Raw genomic sequence first — 25,547 nt, forward strand, 5'->3', positions numbered from 1 at the left:
TTCGCTCAACATGGCGTCCAAACCGAACAAATTGGCGTTCCTTTCAATGCCAGCACCGGCTTCCTATGTCGCTGGTCTCGGACGAGGGTGCGTTTGGTCACCTTTATGAATAAGGCGTCAACTAAGTATCTCTAGTGCTTCGGGATTTACGACCCGATCTGATATTGGTCCTGCGAGGGAGGGTCCTTCTGCGGAAGTGATTGCGTAAGTGCATCTGCTCAATATCCAAGGTGTAGCCTTTAATCTAACTTTAGCGAAGCCCAAGCTCGACGCGGTGAAGAGGCTGAGGTGGACCCAGAACAATTCCAGGATCCCGACAATGAATACGGTCTCTTTGCTGGGACAACGTACGAGCAAGATGACGAGGAGGCAGACAAGATATATCAGCAGGTTGACGATGCTATGGATGCAAGGCGAAAGGTCCGGCGGTGCGTTTTCGGTTAGTCCTCGCTTTTCATTGAATTACTCATTTCACACTTAACAGGGAGGCCCGTGAGGCAATCGAACTCGCACAACATCGAGCAGAGCGTCCCAAAATTCAACAACAGTTTGCGGATTTGAAACGAGGTCTCAGTGCTGTGACAGATGAAGAGTGGGAAAGCTTGCCAGAGGTCGGAAATTTGACTCGCAAGAAACGCCGAAAGCAAGAAAGGACTTTTGCGGTACCCGATAGCGTTTTGGTTGGCGACCGGGCCAAGGGAGAATTCGAAAATTCCCTTGACAGCAGGCAACAAGAGGTGAGTCATGCCAATATTGCTTCGCACGGCGCTCATTTCTTCCAGTATGGTGGTTTTGAGACACCAGCTGACTCCGGCACCATGACCAACTTCGTGGAAATCGGTCAAGCGCGAGACAAGATTCTCTCCCTCAAACTTGACCAGGTTTGTACAATGCATTGCTTCCGTTATATTTCTCACAGTACTCAGATTTCTGGCACTGCGACCTCTGGAACGAGTACCTCGGTGGACCCGAAAGGCTACCTGACGTCTTTGAACAGCGTCGTGCTGAAATCGGATGCTGAAATTGGCGACATCAAGCGAGCCAGGATGTTGTTCGACTCCTTGGTTAAATCAAATCCTAAGCACGCTCCGGGTTGGATTGCAGCCGCGTGCCTGGAAGAACATGCCGGTCGAATGGTCGCTGCTCGTAAATTGATCAATGCTGGTTGTGAGCAATGTCCCAAGAGCGAAGATGTGTGGCTAGAAGCTGCGAGGCTACATGTTAGTGTCATAAGTTTTTTTCTGGTGCCAGCAACTCACAAATCTGTAGAACAATTCCGATGCCAAAGTTATCCTGGCAAATGCGGTCCAACATGTTGCCCAGAGTGTAAAAATCTGGCTAGCCGCCGCAGATCTCGAACAGGACACAAAGGCCAAGAAACGAGTCTTGCGCAAAGGTAAGGGGTCCAATGCTTTTGTGAAGCCTTCTGATTCAACTCAATCTAGCTCTTGAACACATTCCCAACTCTGTTCGGTTATGGAAGGAAACTGTCAACCTTGAATCGTCCGCTGCTGATGCCCGGATCCTTCTATCTCGCGCAGTCGAAGTCATACCATCGTCTGTCGAACTCTGGCTTGCGCTTGCACGACTGGAAACCCCTGAAAACGTGAAGGGTGTCCTAAATAAAGCTCGCAAATCAATTCCAACGTCCCATGAAATTTGGATAGCTGCTGCGCGCCTCTTGGAACAAGAAGCTCAAACTAAAGCTGGCGCGGCTCGTGAGGAAAATATGGTTTTGGTAGACAAGACGATTCTTGGCGCGGTCAAGGAGCTTCGGAAGCACCAAGTCATGCTTACGCGTGAGCAATGGCTCAAAGAAGCTGAGCGTTGTGAGACGGACGGGTCCTTGAGAACCTGCGAGGCTATTGTAAAGGCCACTATTGGTATGGAGGTCGAAGAAGAAGATCGACTGGACACATGGGTCGGGGACGCGGAGGCTGCAGAAGCTAAAGGCATGGTGGGAACAGCTCGTGCAATATTGGCTGAAGCACTCCGTGTATTTCCTGGCCGGAAGTCGTTATGGATTCGTGCCGCCGAACTTGAAAAGGCTCATGGTAACAGGTGAGTGAGCATTTCGATCAAAATAGCTGTCGCTCATTGTTGTCCTAGTGAGAGTTTGAACGCCATCTTGGGTCGGGCCGTCGAGCATTGTCCGCAAGCTGAAGTTCTTTGGTTGATGGCCGCCAAAGAAAAGTGGATTGGCGGGGATGTCCCAGCTGCTCGCGATATTCTTGAACGAGCATTCGGCGCTAACAAGGAGAGCGAGGCCATATGGCTGGCTGCAGTTAAGCTTGAGGCAGAAAACAACGAATTGACGGTTGCAAGACAGCTCCTTGTCCGCGCGAGGGATGTGGCTGACACAGAACGAGTGATTTTTCTCCTCGATATTTGACGCCACGTTAACTGACTAATTTGTCAGATTTGGATGAAATCTGCTGTCTTCGAACGCCAACAGGGTCAACTTGATGCAGCTTTGGAAACTCTTGCGACTGCATTGAAAAAATTCCCCAAATTTGCCAAGCTTTATATGATCCAGGGCCAAATATTGCAATCACAAGGCAATTTTGTTGCCGCACGGGCTGCGTTCGCTGCTGGTGTCAAAGCATGTCCGAAGGAGCCAACGCTCTGGATTCTGGCTAGTCGATTGGAGGAAGTCGATAATAAGAGTATCAAGGCTCGCGCCGTTCTGGAGAAGGCGCGACAGGTGAATCCCGCCACCGACACTCTTTGGGCAGAAGCTGTTGGCGTGGAGGAAAGGTCCGGTGGTACTGCCCAAGCAAAAGCCATGCTTTCTCGCAGCTTGCAAGACTGCCCTACCTCGGGACTGCTTTGGTCAATGGCGATTTGGGCCGAACCAAGACCAACACGGAAGAGTCGCTCGGTCGATGCTTTGAAGAAGAGCGCAGACAATCCTCTCATCATCTGCACTGTTGCCCGTCTATTCTGGGCGGAACGTAAAATCGAAAAGGCCCGGCAATGGTTTGGACGAGCTGTTGCAACTGACCCCGATCTCGGTGATTCATGGGCTTGGTGGCTCAAGTTTGAACGACAGCATGGAACTGAGGTATGCTCGTATCTTATCATCCAATTCTCCCTCCACTCAAGCATCAACAGGAACATCGGGAGGAAGTCCGCAAGAAATGCGTGGCTGCCGAGCCGCACCATTCACCCAGGTGGCAATCGATAGCCAAAGACCTTGCTAACACGGGGAAAACTACGGCGCAGATTTTGGAACTAGTAGCTGATTCCCTCACTGAATGAGCTGGTGGTATATACTACTCTAATCATATGCTCGCAGCGGTACAGCAGTGCCGTCGGTATATAAAATAGCACAACCGCGTTTGTAAATGCGTGCTAGTAGCGGGGAGGCTGAGTGGCGGCGGACAAAGCTTTTTGTCGCGTCATGGAGATAGAGACGCGGGAAAGCCGGCCCAGAAAATAGGTCAAACTGAGTTGAACTAAAGTGTTGTTTAGTTGTGGCGCGAGGAAACCCCGACAGTACCTACACAACATGTTTCGGAGGGAACCACTCATCGGTGTTGATCTTCAGGCGAATTCGCCGTATCGATGGGTGCTGGCATGCTGAGAGTTCGGGGGCGCCCAGATGGTAGACTAGTTCTTCTAGGGCTGGGCACCTTGTAGCAGTTAAGTCACGAAGCTGCTTGCTTAATTTACACATTACCTCGAAAATATGCGTTGTAGTTGATCGGAAGAATAGATAATCTGAGGGGCAAAGGTAAACTCTAGCACACATAGATGCTGCCCGACAGTTGAAAGAAACGAGAGGGCCGCGCTTGGTAGACTGGCTTGTAGAATCAAGTGGGTCAAATTGGGCAGATGCGGGCGGGTGGTTGCAGCCTCTTTCATTTGACGGGAGGCATAGTGGGAACGGTTCAAGCGCAGCGTGCGGAGAGATGGCGTAGGAGAAATATTCGGAATCAGGTCCGCGCAAAGGGAGAGGTATTCGAGGTTTGGAGAGCGAAGTAATATTTCGGATAACCGCTGACCACTAGTTTCCCCGTGAATTCGGAAATCCAGGTCGCTTTCGCTAAGGGGGAGGTGGTCAAGATACTCGTAGGATAACCTATGTAGTTATGAATACGGACCTCCATTCCAGCCGCCTCAAATTTGAGTATATGGTTGGCTTTTTGTGAAGCGGCTCATGGATGAGCTCTCCCCAAAGTTGGCCGTCCCCTGCGTCAAGGCGTAATGGAGGTCGGACGAGAATTTGGACGCGCCAACAAAGCTGCAACAATTCTGCTAGCGAGGTAGCGATTTGCTGTAATGGATAAGCGGGCCGTGTTCTGAAATAGGCGTCCGGAAGTTCGAGCCGCCAGACGAAGCGACCAATGCCTCCCAGCCCATCTTGATCAGCAGAGCGTCGAAGTCCGCTGACAAAATTATGCAAAGCAGACGCGTTGTTGCTGAGCCTGACGTGATGGTAAAGGAACTCTTCGCCAATCGTTTTCCATGATCTACAGACGCGAATGAGAGCCAAACATATATTGAGTCGGCTTGATTCTTCCTAGACAATCATTAGAAGTTATGGCAATGGAAGAAAATGCACTGACCTCTAGGTAGCCTGATGTTTCCTCGTATTCTCTGCCACGTTGGAATGGCACATACTCGAGCACGAAGTGACTTTCAGGCGGAAGAGTGGCGAAGGAAAATATGACGCGCCAGATTTCTGGTGGAATCCAAATTGGACGGTGGGATGCCATAGACTCGTATCCTGCGAAAGCAACCTTTTAATAAACGAGTAGTGCCCCATGCGTTGCGGAAAGGGTGTAGCAGCTGACTAACAAATAGATACAGGTGTACTTGTGTGATGGAAGCTTGAGCCCTAGAATGCATTCTCAGACTTTCAGGGCCGGTTAAACTGAGACGGGAGGACGGCAATTAAGGGGTGAATAAATGGGATACCGACGAACAGAAACTACTTTTTTTGGATGGCGTTTACCAGCCTAGATGTCAATGGTCAGTTCCAAACAGTCAAAACGGTAAGTGAGAGAAACACCAATCTAATCCCTCCTCCAGTCCCTCCCCTTTTGTCGCACAGCTGCCTCGCACGCTCCACGGTCGTGTCTTCTCTCCACCCGCCAGTCCCAGCTGTTCACTTATTTCCTCCGGCTTTAGTGCACCCTCAACATCTTGCTTGTTGCAGAACACAAGCAAAGGCACGCCCTTGAGCTCCTCTTCCGATAACATTGTAAGCAGCTCCGTTCTTGACGTTGTTAGTCGTGAGTGGTCGGACGAGTCGATGACGTATATGATGGAAGAGGTGTTGGGGAAATAACACCGCCAGTATGGTCTTGGGAATGGGACGTTGAGTCGTGGGCTGGGGGGTGGAGAAAACACATACCGGATGCTCGATTGCCCGCCCAAGTCCCATACTTGAAATTTGATGTTCTTGTACTGTTCCAGGTGAGCAAGGTGAGATATGAGGAGAGCGACAAAGACTGACTTCGACCGTTTCTACATTGAACCCAATTGCTGGTGGAGGTTTAGCAAGACCAAGGTTAGTTGTGGAGCGCACTTGGAATAGTGGAAACGACTTCGCCAATCTATCAGTTGGAAATGAGTTCAGCAATAAACCTTTGGACACGAGGCTAACCTGTAATCTATACAGAATAGTAGTCTTTGGAGAGCAGTTGGTGAGGAGTTGCGAAGTATTGTGACCACAAACCAACCTTTCCGGCAGAGTCGAGCCCAAGCATTAGAATACGGACTTCCTGGTCCTTGCTCCAGCGGACCAGCGACGACAGAGACGAGAAGAGACTCGATATTGAGAGACCCATTATTATGAAGGAGGCAAGGAACAAATGATGTGATTAGTCAGGTCAAGTTACTCTATCTCGTCATTGACCCTTGGCCTCCACACACGAACGACCCCATCGTCCCAGGCTGTTGCGAGCATTCCATCTGCCCAATCAACTCCTCCACACTCTCCAGTGTACCCTTTGAGCTCGACACCAGGTTCAGCGATCTGTCCTCGTGTGGCATTGCTGACATCGAACATGAAGCCACTTCCGGGTATTCCGGCTCCTCCGCTGGCAAGCCACCGGCCACAAGGAGACGTAGAGAGTCCCACATAAAAGTTGGTTCTCAGATTCGTGTGGGTATACGTGTGTCCATATGCTGTCAATGAATCGCGGTCGAAAGTGTAGATACGAGCATCGGCCGCTAATGCGAAGATTAAACCGACCGATGGCCCGCAACCTTGAGCAAGACTGATGATTCCTCTCGGTCGTCGAGATGATGTCGTTTGAAGTGTGGCATCTTGCGGTGAAAAGAGAACACAAGCTGGCTCCTTCACTTTCTTCGTGGTTCGGAGATCCCAACAACGGAGAATTCTGTGTCACGGATCAAGCATCGGAAGAGAATCGGAAGGCAACACACCCATCTGCTGAACCACTGGTAATCAAGTGGAATTCATTCATGTCAGAATACGAGAGGCCCGTCACTGTCCTAGGCGCATTGGCATGTTTGCCCTTGGGTTCTTTGCGTTTCCCCGTCGGTCCGATATCTTCATGAGCAGCCAAAATAGTTTGTACCGCCAACAAAGCCGCGTCGCTCGATCGGGATTCGCCAGCACGAATGTCCCAAACACATATCATGCCTTCTCTGCCTCCGCTGCTGACGAGATTTGGATTTCGAGGGTTCCAAGACACGCATTTGAGAGTGCTAAAATGACCGCCAAGGGTGTGAATTGGGGTCGAGGTTTCTACATCGCAGACGCGTCCTGTTCTGTCCCCAGAGGCGGTGGCCAGAAGATTGTCTGTCGCATTCCACTTAACATCGAAGATGCCATTGTTATGAGGCTGGAGTGTCGTGTGCACAGGTTCTACAACCTCGTAAGCCAAATGACAGAATGGAGAGTAAATAGTCGCACCAGGATCCCAAGCCTTCCGCGCTTGCGTGTTGACGGTGTGGACTGTGCCTTGTTCCGTTGCGATAGCCAAGATTGGACTCCCGCCCGAACGGGCTCCTGTGCTCATTCAGGTCAAAACGGAAGTTGCCTTTCAGCAAGCAATATCACTTGCCGTGGGTGTATGAGCAAGCATACGGTGGAGCGAAGAAAGGCTCGTCCAAGACCGAGTGACAGCGAAAGACATCTGAATGCACTGATGACGCAAAAGAACGGAGGATAGGAAGTGTCGATACTATGCATCCTCAGTTTATGGAATCAAAGGGCTGGAGCAAGACGAACGAAATGGACGCGCCGCAATGGAGGCGACACGTGTAAATCTTCTTTGCTGGCATGGTTGAGCGTTATCGTCGTCGTCGCTGTCCCACTCAGACTCGGAAGAAGGGGGCGAGGCATCCAGTTTGACGCGCTTTCGAGACGGGGGTGTCAGCTAGTGTCGAGCTTGCAGGGCGTTTGAGCCACGATGTGAGCGTGGTTGGAGTGGCAAGTTTGAGGTTTGTACGCTCGGTCAGCGCGGTTTTCGGAGAGGTGGTCGCCATTGTTGGAGGGAATTGAGATTGGGTGGAATCACGGTCACGCTCGATCAACAAATTCACGTGGAGCGTGTCGTGTTGTCGGCCGATCAAATTCTCGGCCGTCAGTTTCTTTTCTACCTGCTCTCATGATGTTGCGAAAAGCTGCTGTGCGGTCTCTGTCGACTGCAAGAAACTCTTTGACTGTGGGGCTCATTCCTGCGGACGGTATTGGCAGGGAGGTCATCCCAGCCGCTCGTGACGCAATCGTTGCTGTCCAACAAGAGTTACCTCCCCTCAAATTCATCGACCTTCTGGCGGGCTGGGATACATTCACGCGGACAGGCACTGCGTTACCGTCGGAGACTGTTCGGTTCTGACTTTTTTTTCATCCTTACCCAGCTTATTGATCTGCGAAACAGCGCATTGAAGGATGAATGCGATTGCGCGTTATTTGGATCTGTGAGGTACGAGCCATACTCTCTATATATGCCATGTGTTTCATGAACTGCTAGCTCGCCTTCGCGTAAGGTCGCAGGCTACTCGTCTCCAATCGTGGCTTTGCGAAAGGAACTTGACCTTTACGCCAATATTCGTCCTGTTCGCTCGGTTTGTCGAGTCGTAGCGCCTCTCCATCAGACAAATCTAACTTCCACACAGGTATCAGCGGATGCGAGCACGCCTCCCACCACTGACCTCATCGTTGTCAGAGAAAACACAGAATGTCTGGTAGGCTATATTGCTTCTAATCGTGTTTCTGAGCGTTCATCGTCATTTTACAGTATGTCAAGGACGAAAAGCTTGTCAACACAGACAACGGAAAAGAAGCCCGCGCAATCCGTTTGATCACAGAACGCGCTTCAACACGGATAGGCAAGATTGCGTTCGAGCTTGCGAAAGCACGTCCGCGCAAGGCAGGTACTGGTTCCAATTGTTGTTACTTTTCTGACTTGCTGCAGCTTGTCACGATTATTCACAAGTCCAATGTGTTGTCTGTCACGGATGGGCTTTTCCGCGAGAGTGTCCGCGCGGTGCCCGTCGCAGCGAATGGCAAATTTGATGATGTCACGATTGAGGAACAATTGGTCGACAGTGCTGTCTACCGGCTGTTCCGCGAACCACAGTGGGTACCATTCTCTAGATTATCTTGCTTAGCTTCTGACTACGGGACAGAATTTACGATGTTATGGTTGCCCCTAACCTCTACGGCGACATCATTTCGTTCGTTGCCCGTATGTCTTGGGATCTAATCCGTTGACTGAACTGCAGAGATGCTGCCGCTGCTCTTGTTGGCTCTCTTGGTGTCATTCCATCGATCAACGCGGGCGATAATTTCGTTATGGGAGAACCGTGAGTAAACCTTCTCTCTGGTAGCTAATAATCGCAATAAAATTTCTTTAGGGTTCATGGCTCAGCTCCAGACATTGCTGGCAAAGGAATAGCAAACCCCGTCGCCTCGATAAGATCTGCAGCACTCATGCTGCGACATCTGGGTTACTCTTCACCAGCTGACAAAATTGACAAAGCAGTGAACGACACACTCGCCCCCGGAAAAGTCTTGACCGCGGATTTGGGTGGTTCAAGCTCAACATCAGAGGTTACGAAACATATCATGGGGCTTATAGAAGCACAATATCAGTAGAAAACATCGTAGTCAACCACAAAAAGCGTTGGAAAGGACGATAGCATGGAGAAAGTAACACTACTACACACCAAAGACATATTCAACTTCGTCCACGCCTCCTGCCCGCGTCTCCCGACCGACCGGCACCCCCTCACCTTCTGCATCATCGTCCTCTAGTGCATCCAATTCCACTGACACTGCATCGTCCAACCCAAATGGTAGTACAGGCCGCAACCCACCGCCATGACTTGATCGTCGCCCACCAGCTGGGGACTTTGGCAGCGCTGCCATTGTCTTCGGACTCATGTGCTCCCAATTATTTAAATTCTCGTCTTCCGTCGCTGCTCCATCCCGTGCTGCCTCCACATCCAGCCGCGCATCATCCCCAAGCTCCCCGATCGACACGATACTTTCGCTGTCGCTGATCCCATCAGGGATCTCTGATGGCAGTCGATGCCAGGCCGAAGTAGGGAGCGCGTCGCCCTCTCCACCCTGCTCACTGCCCCAATCCGACAGAAACTCCTCGTACTCCTCTTCAAATGCGCTGTCTTCCGTGATGTAGGGCAAAAAGATTGCTGGGTCTGGTGCACGTGCCCGCGTTGGTGGGAAAACGTCTGCCGCGTCAGTATTTGGTGTCCCCAGCGGTCGCAGCGCGCCAAGTTCTGCGCCTGCACCAGGGTACAGACTCTCGATGTGATGGGACATGCTGCCTGACCGCCGGTGTACCGGGCCGGCCTGTCCCGCCGCAGTACTCGGCCCGTACCGCCGGTTGTTGTAAAACTTGACCAAATGCCGCAGGGCGTGTTCCTGTGCCTGTGCATCGCTCGCATCGTCCACCTCATTCCCCGTCAGCCACTCATCGCGGAGGTCTGGTCGGCAGTTGAGGTAGATTGAGGTTATCACCTTCATGTTTGCTGAGAATTATAAGTATTAGTCTAATCAAGTGGTGAAGAAGGCCCACTCTGCCGCCATTTCCGCCCGCAAAACGGGACTTGACTCTTAATGAGCTTGAGCACGTGGAGCTGAAACACCGGGTGTTGCACTTTAAGCGCCCTTTTCAGCACAGGCGAGCTCTTGTATTGAATGAGCATCCAGATGCGGTGTGCGCGGCCCTTGCTCAGTTTCTGCATGATCTTAGCAAAGTTGATCGTCGCAAAAAAGTTGCGCCACGAGAACTCGGTAACCATGTCCACCTCCTCCTCGAGCCGCTCCCCGTTGGGCAGTACTCGTGACTTAGTCACGGTATGTCTAGGAGGCCGTTGTTGGCTGTCCGCGGGCAACATCGGCTGTGGGTTCTTCGCGAAGCGGAGCATACAGTATCGGAAGAAGCTGCAACACAGTCAGAATGATAAAAAATAGAAACTTGTTCGCACTTGTTTTCGGGCGAGTCCGCTTTGGACACGACGATGATGGAGAGATCCTGGAGGGAGAACATCTTGAGGATCAGTAGCAGACAGTTGGTATCGAGTAGGTGTTGGCCGAGGTGGTGGAACTTCATTACATCTGATTATTCTCCTTAACATTGTCCGATAAGTAGCACAATAGACACCCACGCGAGACTTTGAACCACTTGAGCACCAACAGCAGGATAGCGGAGACGGCCTTGGAAGTGATCTCGCGGTGGCGGGTTACATCAATCTCATCGGATGTCATGGGCGGTGGCGATGGCTGCTCTTGGGAGGGCACGCCTGGGGGAAAGACATTGGATGCAGACTGCGGGGGCTGCATATTTGTGCTTGCTGACACAGTGGCAAGCAGAAGCTTAAGCAGCACGAGGACCCAGTTGGAAAGCGCGGGGAGCACCGCGCTCTAGGTGAAGGTTAACGTAGTTTCTTTTTTTCTATAAAAAACTTGCATAAATATGTTCAACGCGCTTGAGGCGCATCAGGTCTTCTTTCCGTTCTTTCGCTTTGCGCTTTTCCGCGGGACTGTTACCTTGCTCCATGATCCTGGTCGCCTCCGCAATCTTGGCGTCCAAGAGTGCAATGTCAGGCAAGGGCTCGGTGACGTCAGGATCCTGCTTATGTAAGTATCAAGGATAGAGTTTGACCAGGGACAAACCTTTGGCGGGATGAACGTAGATGACTCTGCAGGCCCTTGGGAGCCGGGAATATGGTCGAGCCCGCTCTCTGCCTTCATGCAGTCCTCGCGTGTGCGCCACATTTGCCACAAAGCAACACTGACATACATATGCCGGTTGTACAATCGATCCGCCTCGTCAACCGCAAAGGGAACTAGGCGCGCATCTTTGTCGTAGCGGTTATTACGTGAAAAGGGAAACAGGAATGGTCGGCCCTGGTCAGTCTGGTATTGTTGTTTTTTCGGCTTGGGCGAGGGTGGAGGTGGGGTTGGCGCAGGCGTCGCAGGCTGGGGCGGTTGCTGTTGGGGTCGCACTCCGGGTTGCTGCGGCTGGAATTGTAGCGGCTGAGCGGAAGAGTCTTCATGGTGGTAATGATGTCGGATCGGGATTGGTGAATACGCCTGTGCCAATCGAGAGGTCGTCACAGGCACTGGCTTTGGCGCAACAATTTCAAGTGGCGGTTCAGTGAAAGTGGGGTACTTGACTGCGGTTTCTTGACGGAACATCTCGATGTCCAGAGGCGTGGACTTGACATAAGGCTCGCCTGCAATCAGTCAGCTTGGCTGCCCAAGAGACTAAAAGAGACTAAAAACCTCCGTCTACAACTGGCTGGAGTCCTGCGAGTTCTCGTGAAAGCTTTTTGACACGAGCGTAGTCACGGATACCACCACAACATGACAATAACGATTTCCACAAGACCAACAAGAGCTGGTCAACATGTCAACAGAAGAATGTCCCGGGTAGATATGTGGGTACCTTCTTGATTGGATAGCCTCTGGCACTCTTGTCCCGCAGTCCAGACACGACGTTGAATAGATAGACAGGTAACGGAGGATCGAAACTCACTGGTTCCGTGTCAGCGCCCGATTGCTAGTCAAACAACAACTTACTCAGTTCGTCCGCAAAGTCATCATGACCCTTGAATATCTCAACTAAATGGTAGAGCATTCCGAGATAGACCGAGATCTCAGTTGTGACTTCCTCAATAAAGTCGGTCTTTTCGGCGGCTGATATGTGGTATTGCTCAGCATCGGCATCGGAAAGTCCACTGTAGGCTGTTTGGTGAACATCACAATTCTTATTAATTGAACACACCATAAGAGGTCGTGTTTGGAGCTTGCAATCTTCATCGCTTCAATAATGGTGCTAACGCCATTTGCAGAGCGGACGATCTTGCAGTTTTCGAATATCCAGTGTAGCTGATGTTCGGGAGAAACGGTCTCCGCGAATGTCCCTGTTTCCGCTTTATTAAATGGCGATGCAGAAGGTAAAATGAAAAGCATACCCTGGAGGATATAGAATAACCGGCGCGCGTTTGTGAATCGAATCTCGGCATTCTTGTGCTCAAGGCTCTCCAGCAACACCTCAACGTGGGCTTTACGCGTCGCCAACGGGGCTTTTGTCCATTCTTAGCCAGAGTCAGCAAGGGGGTTTGGCAGGAACGCGGCAAACAACCGACCACCAGGAAAGGAGCCTTCCCAGGCTCGCAGATTCTCTGCTACCTGGGGCATCTCTACGTAGGAGTAGAATTCTTCGATCTCGTTCATGACTGTGTCTTCGTCGTCATACTTGTAGTCGTACCACCATTGCTACACACACACAAGTGAACTTGTAGTAAGGGCCAAACAATAAAACCAACTCTGTCTTTGGGCATGCTGGCTACGAGCTGCTTGAGCTGTCCCAACGAAATCGAATCTATCCCATTCTGTGTGGTGTTGTTGTTCTGGTTTTCTTGAGGCTGAGCTAGGAAGGCGGAAAACGCAGACATGTGGTGTTTCTGTTCGATCAACGGACCAACGTGTGAAAATCGCAAAAATCAAGCGACTCCTTTAGGCTCTCTTTTCTTCCTGCCACCACCCCCCAGCGTTGACTGAAGAGAGCTCGCCGCTGTCCCCGTCTACCTTAGACCAAAAGGCTCCGCCGCCTTTACTGGCCGTGCGTTTTGCCATCGCGGCTCCCGCTCTTTCTGCTTTCACGACTACATTTTACGACCCTCCTCGCTCAACAGAGCCTATTTCCCGGCCCCAAAGGCTAATGCCAGTCCCTGTCACCCGACTTGCAAAGCAGCCCGCCCACCCTGTCAAGAAAAAGAGCTTGACTTGCACCACCCTCCCCATCTGCCCACCAGGGCCCCCGCCATCATTTGGAACCCGTGAAGAGTGGATCAACTCCCTACCGACCTGGCGCCGCACTAAGCCTCGTCAAATCTGGGCAGAAGAGCCCCAGCAGGGTTTTTACAGTGGGTTGGCCGGTGCGCAAACAAGCGCCCCAGCCATTAAAGGGAACCGCGCTGAAGCGTGCCTCCCGCCCGTGTACTCCCTCTTTGACGGTGACGCTGACGACGAGATGAGCTCTGATTACTCGGCTTTGGACCGAGTTTCGGGCGACAACGATAGTCAATGGAGCAACAGTTCGCTCGAGATGGACATCGATTACCAGTCTCAATTGGACACTTCACCCACATCTGACCTTGTTCTACCTGACGACTACGAGCGTGGTGCATTCACCCCCCTCTTTGAGGACCAGTCACCCGGCGTTTACAGTGGCCCTGACGTAGGTTCAAGCCCTGTCGGACCTGTCACCCCTTTCGGCGAATTCGTTGACCGCGCTGTTGCCAGCGGAGAAGTCAAATCTCAAGATTACGGCCACTTGGTTCCGTACGATCAACACAAGCCGGCTCCGGTTCCGGAAGTTGTGACTCCCACTGCAACCCAGGGATACAGGAAACTCGCTGAGCCGTTGGCTGAATGGGTAGCCAACTACGTATGGAAGGCTTGCACGACAGGCTTCAGTCTGCCTGAAGTTTTCTCTCGTCCAAAGTACGTCTCGCACGTTTGCTCCCTTGATTTGCTAACACTTATCACTAGCAGTAACGTGGCAAAGCGTCGCTCTAGTTCCCCACCTAGCTATCTGCCAAGTGCCGTCCATTCTCTCTTGCTATCGACCCTTTTGCAGCCTTCTGCGGTATTCTTGGCCATTTGGTACATCGCCCGTTTGCCGGTCTATTATGACGCGATCACTCTCACCACTCAATACGCCAATGAGCTTCGTTTCCGTGCTGCATTACTAGGTAGCCCTGATCAAGAGGCAACCGAAGCAAGTGCACCTTTCCGGCTGATTGTCCTCGGATGCATGCTTGCCAACAAGTGGCTTGATGACCACACCTTCTCTAACAAAACTTGGTAAGGTTCCAACCCACAACCCTCGTGATTCATCACTGATCTTGTCAACAGGCATACCATCTCCAATGTGCCCATCCACACGCTGAACAAGCTGGAGTCCCTTGCGCTCGAGATCTTTACCTACGACCTATCTGTCTCGTCATTGGACTGGTCGCAATGGCTGGCACATTTGGTGTCTTACCATCAAATTGCTTCTTCTCCGCCTTCTCATCCACAGCCGATCTCACGACCATCGACTAATCCCCACGCGATTGTTCGCAAGGCGCTTGATGAGATTATCCAGGCACCAGCTGCAGCCAACTTCGATCCCAGTAGCCCGCAGCCGGTTTTCATGGGAGTCGAAGAACGTAAACGTGAACGCATGGAGAGAGAACAAGCTCGTTCCATTGACCTTTCGGAAATCGATCTTGACGAGGACGGTCCTCTTCGTGAAGAGTATCTGCCCAGGCGTCGCATCAGTGGGACCGAAGAGAACGCTCATTGGCTTGAGCGTAAGGTTGTTGTTGAGAAGGAGTTGCCCCCGCCTGCGAGATGGAGTCCTGCAGGCGATGAGCCTATTCTTCGAGAGAGAAACCGGGGCAGTGGTCATTATGTTGCTGTGCAGCCTCCGGCCATGATTCCCTACTCGATGGCGCCAGCAGCATATCCTGAGCTGGGTTACGCCAACCAGAACTGGCCTCCCGTCGGTGCATACTTGGCCATCAAGCCGCCTCCCGTGTTGGGCTATGTGTTTGACGCTCCGCCACTGCATGTTTCCCACTCGTCATATACCGGCTATCCCTTGGTCGCACTGTCTCACTCGCGCTCGCACTCCCTTTCTTATGATCCAGATAATTCGCACTCGCGTAATCGATTACGCTCATGTTCACAGTCGTTTGAGTACCACCACCAAGAAGCTCAGCCTGTGGTACCACCACCAGTCCAATATGGCTACGCGCCTCCAGCGTTTACTTGCCACGGATGGCTCAGAACTTGACTGTCCTCCCAACATAGATCGCATCGTCATTGACATATAATACTCCGGTCAACGCCATCACGTCTCTCTCTGGCCGCCTTGTACTATTGCTTCTTTCTGTGAATACTCTCGACTGCCTGTCTCTTCTCTCTCGTCTCTCTCGCCGGGGCTCCCGAAATACGACCTATCCATCCTGTCAATCGGGACAAAACGCCCCTTGATGAAGCCTTATCACCCATTTACCTCGTTGTATGTGCCTCGCTTGCTCGTCGACTCTGACGACCCGTTGGCCTCGTCGCTATGCATTTGGACTCTCCCGAGTATTGCTTCATCCCCCCGCCTCTCGCGCCTTCAAATTCGTCCCCCTTTGCTACCATTTCTTTTTGTGTCTGGTATTTATGACCCCACACATCCACACACTTATTCCCCTTTCTTTTTTCTTGCGTTTTTTTCATGCCCGGGCGTTGCCCACAAAAAAAAGCGCAAACAAATTTTAAAACCCACAAAAAACATTTTTTTCTTCTTCCTTGACCAGCGTTCTGTTGTTCCCCACCCTTACTGTACCTTCTCAGCCGCACTCCCACACACACACACACAATTCCTCCTACCCGCTTTTTAGCTATAGGTAAGTAGCTATGCATTGCACGTATAGTTAGTTGGTTGATGTTGTCGGGCACAAATGTCAAGAATACATTTTTGTTGCCCAATAAAAGCTCTGTTCTGGTAATACATCCGTTATGTTTTCTACGTGGGTACAGTTCAGATTTTCACAAGGATATAAGGGACCTAGAAGGCACAGTCAACGAAAAAGAAGGCTTTAGAGAGAACAACCAACCTCAACATCTTCGCCATCTTCGTCCGAGACCATCACCTCGGTGATGAGGTTCTTGGTGTGCGGGGGAATCGGCTTCTTGCTAACGGTCTCAACAAGCTTGCTGAATTTCAGCGGCAGCCGCTCTTTGCTCTGCAAAAATCCGTCAATTCGCCGCGTAAAAACGATTTCATGAGAAATACCGACCTTCTTCGGGTTGACAAAGGAGCTCCAGAGCATGCTGACGCCCTGGCTGACCATCGTGACATCGAGCTTGTGCGTCGTCTTGAACCAGTCGACGATTTCCTGGAGAGTAGGGTCGTTTTCAAACTCGAAGCGGTCCCACAAAGTCCATTCCGTGTCGTTGTACTTGTGCTTGGCAGCAGCGATCGGCTCTGAGAAGCCAAAGAAGGGGAGCGCGATGTTCACGAAGCCGTTCTTGTAGTCCTCAAGCTTGGTCTTGCCATCGATGATCTATAAAATGCTTGAACACACTGCGTTGGTTCTCTTTCTTCCTTTGGAAATACCTTGTACAATTCTAGGCATGACAAGCCCGTGACGAGAGCAGTCGTCGTTGCAATGGCAGGGATGATTTTCCCTGCGATTTGCTTCGTTGAGTGGCGATCGGCAACGGGAATATTGTAGTTGGTCGCGCGCAAGTTGGAAGCTGCGGTGATAAAGTCGATATGGTGGTTGGTGTCATCGTCTTTCTCAAAGTCGACGGGGTTCAGTCGGTAGCCCGCTAATGAGGCCGGTGAAGGAAGTTTGGCGAGCAGGTCAGGCAGTATGTCATCTGGAGTGAGGTGAACACATCGCATCAAGACTAATCAAGCGACTGACCTCCGCCCGCAGGAGCATCCTGCTGTACTGGCTCATTTTCGTTGACCTGGATCTTCACACTTGCGCTGGGCGTGAATTCAGGCACAATCACGGAGTCTGCGACTTTGCGGAAAACAGCGGGATCAGTCTCTCCTTTCAAACCGTAGTTGAATGCACGGAGATTGGCGGCAGCGATGATATACCCAAGATGGAGAGGCTAGATCACGGTTAATCTGGCTCATCGAGTGATTCGAATGAACTCACGTCGTTTGAGTTGAACACCAAGGCATCTGGAGCCCGCTTCGGTGCGCTCCAAAACGGCTGACCGCTGGTAGTTACTGCGTCCTTGGGGAAACTGAACAGTAACTGTTTGATCTCGTTGGCGTATTTCTCCTCAAACCGCAAGCGCGCCCAAACAATGCACTCTTCAAACGTAAGAGGTTTGTTGGTCACAAGGTACGACAAAATTTGGTTGGTCTGCTCGACTTGTTGACCGGAGTATTTGAGGTTAGTCTCCAGATAATTCGGTTCTGACAGGTAAGCGTTGACTGCCTGGACCGGCTTGACGAAAAAGTCGTCGAAGTTTTCACGGCTCCACTGGAAGAATCAATTAATATGGTAGGATTGCTTTGGTTGATCGGGCTTTTACCTCAATCGTATGGTGAATAGTATGAGGGAAGTTCTTGACTGTGCAAGAGGGGGCTTGCTTCTCAGGTGGGTCTTGCGACGAGCCGTAGGATTCCGTAATGTTTGGAATTACCACCTGCACGTTTCCCTTAGTACCGAGCGTGCCAGAGTCGGTCAAAGGCTTCTTGTAAAAGACGCATCGTTGATCAACGTAGAGACCTTAACACCATTTTAACCAGATAAACTACAAGGTTGGGAAAAGAGGCTTACGGGCTTTCACATTGTCAAGAGCATTGGTGACACCGTCCAAACCAGCAAAGAAAGCCTCGTTGTAGATCTCTGAACCACCGTAGAGTCAAATTGTGATAGATCAAGTAATATTGCTCTACCTTCTGTCTCAGCTGCGACGATGTCTTGCCTTGAGTGAATTTTGCCCTTGAGATCCGGGTTCATTTCAGCGACGGCAGTTGCAGCCACCTCTGCTTTGAATTTGCCGAGGTCCTTAGCGCGGAAAAGGAATTGACGGTTTAAATTGCTCTTCTCAATGGTGTCAAGGTCTGCGACCTGAATGTCTCCCTTTGGTCCTGAGGACAAGCCCATCATACTCCAGTTCTTGAGCATCTCACAGCCAATGGCGCCTGACCCGACCAAGAACTGCCGGTGACTGGCAATCTTGTCTTGGAATTTCTTGCCAAATACGGCGATCTGCCCATCGTAGCGGCTGCCCGTAGGTTGGCAATCTGCTTCAGTTGGTACCTCGGAAGGAAGCGCTTCAAGTGCGTCGAAGTACATGTGTTGGACCATCGGGTGGAACTTGGAGCTGCAAGCTTTCAATACCTCCTGCGCTACAAAGCCGCCCAACACTGCCACCATGGGGGCAAGGTCTCCTCGCGCTTGATAGGCCAGCTCCGTCACGATCTTCTCATCAGCCTCCGCATCGAGTTTTTTGGCCAATGCGACAACGGCCGCTGCATCCTCGGCATTTCGTGGACGAGGAAGTCGTTTATGCTGTGCTTGGAATTCCGATAGCGCTTGGAAACCAGCGTGGAGGGCAGCAGGACAATCAAATTTGGCAAAGTCTGTTATGAAAAACTCGGGTGATGACAGCGACTCCTTGAGTGATTTCTAGAGAAAAATCTCAGTCAATGGACTAGAGAGAGGAGCACACGACTTACGAATTCGAGCGTTTTGGGCATCTTGACTTGAGTAAAAATACCTCCCCTCTTGTAGGACTGGAGGTTGGTCGTGTCGCCAATCGTGAACGTATATGGTCCCTTGACGGAGATTTTGCGGGGCTCGCAACCATTTAGCTCTTCCATGCCTTGAACTTCATTGAATGTGACGAAATCGCCATCCTCCAGACCATGCCTGGCCTCGTCCAAACAAGTGACTAGTCCATCGGCTGACTGCGATTTGGCTTAGGATGCTAGGAACGCGAATCGAAATCACGCATACCTGCTCAACGGACACAATCACACCTGAGAGCGCCTGCTCTCCAGTGGGGTCGACACACAGGAATTTGGGACCGAAGTCGTTGAAGACGGATCTGGATTATGGGCATGAACAAGTCGAAATTGTGATACGGTGAGACTGACCCAAAAAGGCCGCGAGTTTCAGCAGCGATGAAGAATACGCCATTCTCATGGGTCCATGTGTTGATCTCGACTTGCTTGCTCCATGAAGCATGACACAGAACAACAGCCTGTTATTTTGAGATCAGGGAAGAAAGACGCGTTATTTGACGCGCACCTGGAAGCCCTTGATCAAATCTACAGTGATCTCCTGTCCTGGAGAGCCTCCCAAATTGCGAACAGGTACATAGGCATTCAACTCGGCCAGACGAGCAACGGTGGCTTCTGCTCGAGTTTTGCCGATGTCTTCCTGTCGTAGGAAGAACTACTTGGATCTTAGTCACGTTCGGCAAGATTGGTGATTCTGACTGACCTGCGTGCTAAGGTCGTCGAGGGTGACCGGTGTCGTATCATATATGGTAACCGACTTGACGCCAGCCAGAACGATGTTCTTCGCTGTGAGCTGGGTTAGTTCGCGAGTCGGCGATGTCAGTGCAAATAGACGCGCCGATTTCAACACCCAAACCCTGCAGACCAACGATGAGGACATTGGATGCAGCCATCTTCTTCATGGCTACGAGAATATTGAGTCTCGAGATTGCTTGTCCGTGGCTCGAGCCCACCTTCATGGCCAAGCACATATCTGGTAATCAAGTCAGTCCCATTGCACCAAGGCTCTATAGCTTTCTTCCTCACAATTGACGCGAATACAAACCCTCGTCGATTGAGGGCTCATCAACATCCATCTTCACGTCAGCAGCGGCCATAATGTGTGTTAGAGTAAAGGTTGAGGTGGTGGAAGGAGGAAAAGTCGTAAGTAATCAGGCCGGTCACGCATCGGCGACCTTCGATGACATTCTATACTGGAGTGGCTATGGTGCTCAGAATGACTCTACGTGAATACGGACGAGATTACAAAGTAAACAACGCGCTATGAAAACGCGTCCATCACAACTACTTGCGATAGAACTGGCATCAAGTCAGCATCAAACTTGGGCGACATGAAGGAACTCTTACATTGCGTCTAAAACTGAACCAGAGCGAAAGACAGCCTCGGTCAAAGCTGCTCCTGAATCCTCTGTGAAGATAGTTAGTCGCGGACTCGTGGCGACTGTCTGCTGCCTTACCTCTTATGGGAAAACTCCCATTCGCGGTTCACGATTCTGAAAGCGATGTCCTCATATGGCGGGCCTGCGCTGAAATAAAGTAGCACAGTGTCCTCATTGCCGTCTTCCTTGACGATTTTATAGGTTGGCGCTTTCGATTTATCGATGAGATCCGGGTAGAATATGTTGAACTAGAAACATTGGCTCGACGATACTCAGGACACGTGATAACGCACTTTATATCCTTGGACAACCTTGGGAGGAGGGTTGTCGGTGCTGCAAAAAAAATGAGCAACAAGAATATTCGATCAGGGCCAACTTACTCGTAATGGGTCTGGTTATATTTGTTCCATTCGTAGCCAGTGTGGACCCTGTTGAAATAGCGGGGCTTTCTGGGCCGATATTTGTCTTCCCAGTTGTACGATGTCGGATTTGTGATGTTCTCTTCCATATTGAAAAGCTCCTCTTCTTCATCCAGGTCTTTTTCGGCTTCGGCTCGATATAGCGCCTCAGAGGCAAGGTCGGCATTGCTCGAGGGCTCTTCATAGATCGGTTCCACAACCTGCTGAACCGGTTTAGGAACGAATCGAGAGGCTGAAACAGCTCGTCGCTGGGCAATCTATTATAATGGCTGATGAGATTGGGACCATGTGGCCAAGCGATTAATGCATACCAAGGCTCGAAGGTGTTCTTTTGCCGTCAAGATATCCAGGCTTCGCTCTTCGGATGTTAGCTTGCCAAACTCAAGTGGAGGCGGGCTCATAGCGCGATGGTATTCAATCAGTTCTTCAGGCGTCAACTCTTCTTGTTGCTGCTCTGTTATCTGGACTGCAGGTTCTGTACGCTGCGAAGCTGATTTAGCAACGCCAGCTAACAGCTCCTCTTGAGCTTGAATTGCTTCGTCACGTTGCCGTCTGCGTAGTTGTTCAAGACGATTACGCACGACGACTTCATGCACGCTTTTCAATTTGGCCTATGCATTGTTTAGAAAACGTGAAACTAAAACGCTGAATGCTAGCCTTGGACTTCCACACAAGCAATTTCTTGAGCAAATTCTCCCAATAATCAACATCCACGGGTTCTCCGCTTGTGAGCTTGTCCTGGATCTGTCTTTGTAGAGCGACAAGTTGATCATAGGACTTTGTAGATAAGAGCGCTGAAATGTCGGACTCCACCGCAGCAGCGGCTTCTACGCCCATTCGTTGACTTAGTTGGATCCTTTCCAGACGATCTTTGCATATAACCATCATATTCTGGTAGATTGAGTGTGAGTCACAAATGTTTGGGCTAGAGGTACCTACCGTCCAGAAGTCCAAGTTGGTTTTCGACTGCTCCAGAGTAAGATAGCGTTGAATATCATCATGTAGTTCTTCAACTTGGGCTGAGGTCAAATTCTAGGATATCAAGGTCAGCATCCAACAAAAAGAAAAAAGGAATATTGGACCAACATCGAAGATATTGTAGGGCTCGTCAAGGTCGATTTCCAGTCCGGCATCCTCCTCCTCTTGGTCTTCATCGGCTGGTGGATTGACATATTTGAGGTTGAGCGCAAGAAAGTCAATCGCTTTCGCGCGTTTTTCCTTGATTCGAATGGCAGCTCGGCGGCGCTCCTGTTCAAGTTGGAAATCGCCTTCTTTGGCCAACCATTCGGACATTTGGGCTGACTCTTGCAGCCTTGCCATCCGAAGCTCCTCCTCCTCACGTAGACGTTGATCAACTTCTCTTTCCGCCCGACGCTTGTTCAACCTATCCAGCTCCTCCTTGGCTTCCGCTCTCCGAATGGCGTCCTTCCTCTGAGCATCCGCCAATGATATACCCTGTTTTCTTTCCTTTTCGTTCTTCTTGTGCCAGCGAAATTGTTGTCCCAAATTCGCATCGTGGAACGGGTTATCCGTCGCGCTATACACACTGAGTTCTGCAACTTGGCGAGCCTCCTCTTCTTCTTTGGCGCGTTTCTTCTCAGCTTTGCGGGCCTTTCTCTCTTCAGACTTGTCGCGTTTCCGCCTGTGAGTTGTTGCTGAGTTTCTGAAAGGTTTAAAATGGGGTAAAATGTGTACTTTTTGTCCCGTCGGTCGCCCTCTCTGCTTCGACTTCTTTCGCGTTTCCGTCTTTCGCGACTACGACTACGTCTGCGCTGGTCGTCTAGACCACGAGATAAGTCTCTCTCATCGTCGCGATACCTTCCATTGTCTCGATCATCGTACCTTCGGCGTGGCGAAGGCGAGCGGCCGCCCATAGTAGTGGTTGGTGCTAAGAGTGTGACCGCGGTGTCACATAACCAAAATCGGTCTTGTCCCGACAAGATGCTATTACCTCGCCGGGGGCTTGCACTCCGCCCTCCTCGATTTAGTCGGGGACTACGGGCACAAGCTCAACACTCGAATGGTCCAGAGGGCCCGCATGAACGCGCTTTTCCTCGGCAAACAGGACTGCATTCACCTCCCCTGGCTATGGCTACCCCGAGGCAACTTTCCCAGTACCTCGATCAGTTCGTTGTAGGTCAAGACTATGCAAAGAAAGTCCTCAGCGTTGCGTGAGTGTCACTTAGCAATCATGTCATTTGGAAAACCGACATAATCAGGGTGTTTAACCACTACCAACGAATTCACACTCATATGGCGGCACTAGAAGCCAATGCATATCTTGAAGAGCGGCGCAACTTCCCGCAGCCCCCTTATCCTTCGACCGATCCGGCTGCGTCAGTTTCGACAGCTCACATACGACCACTTCGCAAGCCACAAACACTACCTCCCTTGCCCACACAACTTTTCGATAAGAGCAATGTGTTAATAATGTGCGTTATCAAATTCAAACTCTTTTACCCCGCTAATATGTATTCTCCCAAGTGGTCCAACAGGATCTGGTCTTCGTTCCGTTGCACATCAGAATCATTTCTAATCAGCCTGCAGGTAAAACTTTACTTGTTAGGACATTAGCCAAAATTTTGGATGTTCCGTTCTCTGTCAGCGATGCAACTTCCTTTACGCAGGTACTTTGGGCTCTTCACTGGACAATGAACCTCGGAACTCACTATCTCGTAGGCCGGTTATGTTGGAGACGACGTCGATGTTTGCATCCAACGGCTTGTGAGTAAACACCCACTTTTATCAAGTTGTGTTGATACCTTTCAAGGTCACTTCTGCCAATGGAGACCCAGTTCGAGCAAGGTGGGTCAAATGTTCGACGCCCTTTCCGTCAATTCACCTCTGACCAGCATGGGCATCGTTTACATTGACGAAGTCGACAAGATTGCCAAGAAATCTGGAACGGATGGAACTCGGGACGTAGGAGGTGAAGGAGTGCAACAGTCCCTTCTTCGGATGATGGAGGGCTCTACCGTTACTGTCGCTGGTAAAGGCGGGGATGCGCTGGGCGGAAAGTCTGATTCGCAGTATCATGTTGATACGACGAATGTGCTCTTCGTCCTCAGTGGGGCATTTGTCGGCTTGGACAACGTGGTCAAGACCCGACTAACAGAGAATCGCGGAGCAGTAAGTTGATGCACCCATGTTTACCGACCCGGACTAATCCGGGGCAGATGGGATTCTCATCTGGCAACTTCTTCACTTCCACAAAAGTTCTGGACTACAGCATAGATCCCAGTGGTGTGTCCATAAAACAATGTCTTCGTCTATTCACCCATCGATTTGCAGACCTCGTCAAATACGGGTAAGATGGTGTGATATCGTGTTTTTTCCTCTAACCGCAAGCAGGTTTATTCCCGAGTTTATCTCTCGCGTGCCTTCTATAGCGACGCTTTCGCCACTCACAATTGCCGACATGCGACGAATACTCACCGAAGTCAAAGGATCACTGATATCTCAATATCAAGCCCAGTTCGGGAGCATTGGGGTCGAGATCAAGTTTACCAGTGCCGCTCTTGATGAGGTCTGTAGGAAAGCTCTTGAGCGGGGTGGCGGTGCTCGAGCTTTACGCGGTATCCTGGTCCGTTCCATCTAGACGCGGGATTGTCAGCTTACTTTCTTCTAGGAGCGGGTATTATTAGAACCAATGCACGATGTGCCGTGAGTTTTCAAGCATTTTCTCTCTCTCTGTTCGCGCTCATTTTTTCTCAGTGGATCGGTAAGTGGCTGGCTGGCTACAGAAGAAACTTTGACCAACCGACGTGGGTAGCATATTCGTCATGTCCTGATCACAGACCGGACGATCCGTGGTGAGGGACCTGCGCAATGCTGGCCTCAAGGTGATGCCACACTTTCATTCTGGGAGGCATGGGCGGCTGAGGAGAGGGAGTATCGGGAGCAGGAGGACCACAAGGACTAAGCTAGACACACACACACATTGACATTGGCATTTTCTGGTTGTTGTACTCATCACATATAATCGCATTCATTCGTACAAAGTTAATGGTGTGGTCTCCTGTATGTACTATAGAGAAAGGAAAAGGTATGCGTTGGTTGGTTACTCTCCGCCAGCGTCAGCAGCAGCAGCAGCAGAGGCGTCAGCGCCAGAATCAGCGGCAGGGGCGTCTCCATCTTTGGCATCGGCACTTTTGGCCTCGTCACCCTTGGCATCGGGGGCAACAGTAGTAGCCTCAGCGGGGTGGGATGTTGCTTCTTCTGCTGGGCCAGGAGCAGTGCTCGTCAGACTCGCGTTTTTCTTTTGTCCGTCCTCAAAAGCAGTCTTGAACTGACCCGCATCTGAAAGATTAAACGCGTCAAGCCACAAAGAAAATTCACAGGTAGCGCACTCACTGTCCGAGTTGGCGAATCGGATAGCAAGCGTCTCAGCGGTGGGGGGATTCTCTGAGTAATCGGCAGCGACCTTCCACACCCAGGAGCGATCAGAACCGATGTTGGGCTGAAGGCGCATATCGGACGTGACTGTAGTCGGGGGGGTTGAGCACCATTTTTTTTTTCATAAAACGGGGTTTATACTCACTAACATGGTTGGCGCAGACTTTGAGAGTCTTATCCCGCCGCATCACCAGCCTGACCTTGTGGGTCTCCTTGTGCTCGAGGAGACGGACATCTCCAGTGCCACGCTCTTTCCATTCAGCAGCATCACTGTCGAATCGGAACAATTTGGCGCGCCTACAAAAGTCAGAGGAGCCGAGATCGCGTAAAAGTAGACGGACATCTTGAAAAGCACATCCTCATCCTCCTCGTGGGTTTTGGTATCGACTTGTTCTGTGAGTTTGATCACAGGCTCGAATTGTGGGTCATGTTCCTCCTCCTGCCAAGACAATCAACGCCAGATAAACAGTGGCCCAATCGACTGGCGTACCCGGGGAGCGAGTGCGTTGTCTGCATCGGCCATGGCTATTTGTTGGAGATGGGTTGCAGAAGAAACAAGAAAGATCACGAAGAAC

General features: G+C 51.0%; 11 protein-coding genes across 11 annotated transcripts; 4 read left to right on the forward strand and 7 right to left on the reverse strand.

The window, feature by feature from the left end:
- Positions 1–10: 10 nt before the first annotated feature.
- On the forward strand, positions 11–3,261 carry MIND_00714500 (TPR-REGION domain-containing protein; the record flags this gene model as incomplete). The annotated part of the gene is made up of 11 exons (XM_037363847.1): positions 11–87; positions 136–204; positions 255–428; positions 485–737; positions 783–881; positions 927–1,220; positions 1,270–1,396; positions 1,446–2,061; positions 2,110–2,368; positions 2,420–3,064; positions 3,115–3,261. 11 exons carry the CDS (start codon positions 11–13, stop codon positions 3,259–3,261), a joined length of 2,760 nt encoding a protein of 919 aa, XP_037219491.1.
- Positions 3,262–3,280: 19 nt separating this feature from the next.
- Positions 3,281–4,721, reverse strand: MIND_00714600 (uncharacterized protein; the record flags this gene model as incomplete). The annotated part of the gene is made up of 5 exons (XM_037363848.1): positions 3,281–3,458; positions 3,507–3,635; positions 3,683–4,048; positions 4,107–4,525; positions 4,572–4,721. 5 exons carry the CDS (start codon positions 4,719–4,721, stop codon positions 3,281–3,283), a joined length of 1,242 nt encoding a protein of 413 aa, XP_037219492.1.
- Positions 4,722–4,936: 215 nt separating this feature from the next.
- MIND_00714700 (Small monomeric GTPase) lies at positions 4,937–5,798 on the reverse strand (the record flags this gene model as incomplete). Its single annotated transcript, XM_037363849.1, has 6 exons — positions 4,937–4,964; positions 5,018–5,415; positions 5,465–5,493; positions 5,537–5,564; positions 5,615–5,638; positions 5,691–5,798. The coding sequence occupies 6 exons, from the start codon at positions 5,796–5,798 to the stop codon at positions 4,937–4,939; spliced, it is 615 nt and encodes a 204-aa protein (XP_037219493.1).
- A 47-nt stretch (positions 5,799–5,845) lies between these two features.
- Positions 5,846–7,467, reverse strand: MIND_00714800 (Small monomeric GTPase; the record flags this gene model as incomplete). Its single annotated transcript, XM_037363850.1, has 6 exons — positions 5,846–6,353; positions 6,400–6,844; positions 6,893–6,988; positions 7,040–7,163; positions 7,211–7,287; positions 7,335–7,467. The coding sequence occupies 6 exons, from the start codon at positions 7,465–7,467 to the stop codon at positions 5,846–5,848; spliced, it is 1,383 nt and encodes a 460-aa protein (XP_037219494.1).
- Positions 7,468–7,577: 110 nt separating this feature from the next.
- MIND_00714900 (Iso-dh domain-containing protein) lies at positions 7,578–9,082 on the forward strand (the record flags this gene model as incomplete). The annotated part of the gene is made up of 8 exons (XM_037363851.1): positions 7,578–7,813; positions 7,863–7,907; positions 7,956–8,049; positions 8,101–8,169; positions 8,223–8,563; positions 8,614–8,661; positions 8,710–8,790; positions 8,842–9,082. Exons 1-8 carry the CDS (start codon positions 7,590–7,592, stop codon positions 9,080–9,082), a joined length of 1,143 nt encoding a protein of 380 aa, XP_037219495.1. The 5' UTR covers positions 7,578–7,589.
- A 63-nt stretch (positions 9,083–9,145) lies between these two features.
- Positions 9,146–12,924, reverse strand: MIND_00715000 (uncharacterized protein; the record flags this gene model as incomplete). Its single annotated transcript, XM_037363852.1, has 13 exons — positions 12,784–12,924; positions 12,604–12,733; positions 12,430–12,552; positions 12,240–12,378; positions 12,035–12,192; positions 11,901–11,989; positions 11,738–11,852; positions 11,126–11,688; positions 10,920–11,081; positions 10,618–10,873; positions 10,438–10,567; positions 10,026–10,393; positions 9,146–9,978 (listed from the first exon to the last, which is right to left on the reverse strand). Exons 1-13 carry the CDS (start codon positions 12,910–12,912, stop codon positions 9,146–9,148), a joined length of 3,195 nt encoding a protein of 1,064 aa, XP_037219496.1. The 5' UTR covers positions 12,913–12,924.
- A 149-nt stretch (positions 12,925–13,073) lies between these two features.
- Positions 13,074–15,302, forward strand: MIND_00715100 (uncharacterized protein; the record flags this gene model as incomplete). The annotated part of the gene is made up of 3 exons (XM_037363853.1): positions 13,074–13,963; positions 14,012–14,326; positions 14,378–15,302. Exons 1-3 carry the CDS (start codon positions 13,179–13,181, stop codon positions 15,300–15,302), a joined length of 2,025 nt encoding a protein of 674 aa, XP_037219497.1. The 5' UTR covers positions 13,074–13,178.
- Positions 15,303–16,040: 738 nt separating this feature from the next.
- Positions 16,041–19,876, reverse strand: MIND_00715200 (UBA-e1-C domain-containing protein; the record flags this gene model as incomplete). The annotated part of the gene is made up of 17 exons (XM_037363854.1): positions 16,041–16,067; positions 16,117–16,245; positions 16,300–16,566; positions 16,620–16,885; positions 16,933–17,128; positions 17,176–17,508; positions 17,561–17,757; positions 17,809–17,877; positions 17,928–18,663; positions 18,714–18,944; positions 18,994–19,084; positions 19,134–19,240; positions 19,288–19,434; positions 19,483–19,636; positions 19,688–19,700; positions 19,733–19,752; positions 19,806–19,876. The coding sequence occupies 17 exons, from the start codon at positions 19,874–19,876 to the stop codon at positions 16,041–16,043; spliced, it is 3,054 nt and encodes a 1,017-aa protein (XP_037219498.1).
- Positions 19,877–20,063: 187 nt separating this feature from the next.
- Positions 20,064–22,472, reverse strand: MIND_00715300 (NY-REN-24 antigen; the record flags this gene model as incomplete). The annotated part of the gene is made up of 10 exons (XM_037363855.1): positions 22,273–22,472; positions 21,664–22,219; positions 21,517–21,609; positions 21,235–21,468; positions 20,889–21,188; positions 20,539–20,834; positions 20,452–20,491; positions 20,237–20,406; positions 20,127–20,187; positions 20,064–20,078 (listed from the first exon to the last, which is right to left on the reverse strand). Exons 1-10 carry the CDS (start codon positions 22,449–22,451, stop codon positions 20,064–20,066), a joined length of 1,944 nt encoding a protein of 647 aa, XP_037219499.1. The 5' UTR covers positions 22,452–22,472.
- Positions 22,473–22,518: 46 nt separating this feature from the next.
- On the forward strand, positions 22,519–24,499 carry MIND_00715400 (uncharacterized protein; the record flags this gene model as incomplete). Its single annotated transcript, XM_037363856.1, has 13 exons — positions 22,519–22,748; positions 22,797–23,009; positions 23,062–23,078; positions 23,125–23,204; positions 23,257–23,301; positions 23,348–23,382; positions 23,430–23,706; positions 23,754–23,820; positions 23,869–23,884; positions 23,929–24,160; positions 24,206–24,240; positions 24,292–24,298; positions 24,350–24,499. 13 exons carry the CDS (start codon positions 22,519–22,521, stop codon positions 24,497–24,499), a joined length of 1,404 nt encoding a protein of 467 aa, XP_037219500.1.
- A 138-nt stretch (positions 24,500–24,637) lies between these two features.
- Positions 24,638–25,495, reverse strand: MIND_00715500 (RanBD1 domain-containing protein; the record flags this gene model as incomplete). The annotated part of the gene is made up of 5 exons (XM_037363857.1): positions 24,638–24,876; positions 24,931–25,059; positions 25,118–25,269; positions 25,314–25,411; positions 25,463–25,495. The coding sequence occupies 5 exons, from the start codon at positions 25,493–25,495 to the stop codon at positions 24,638–24,640; spliced, it is 651 nt and encodes a 216-aa protein (XP_037219501.1).
- Between the last annotated feature and the right edge of the window lie 52 nt (positions 25,496–25,547).

The sequence above is a fragment of the Mycena indigotica genome (genome assembly GCF_014461135.1).
Source record: "Mycena indigotica strain 171206Taipei chromosome Unknown Mind.scaff0006, whole genome shotgun sequence".
NCBI lineage: Eukaryota > Fungi > Basidiomycota > Agaricomycetes > Agaricales > Mycenaceae > Mycena > Mycena indigotica.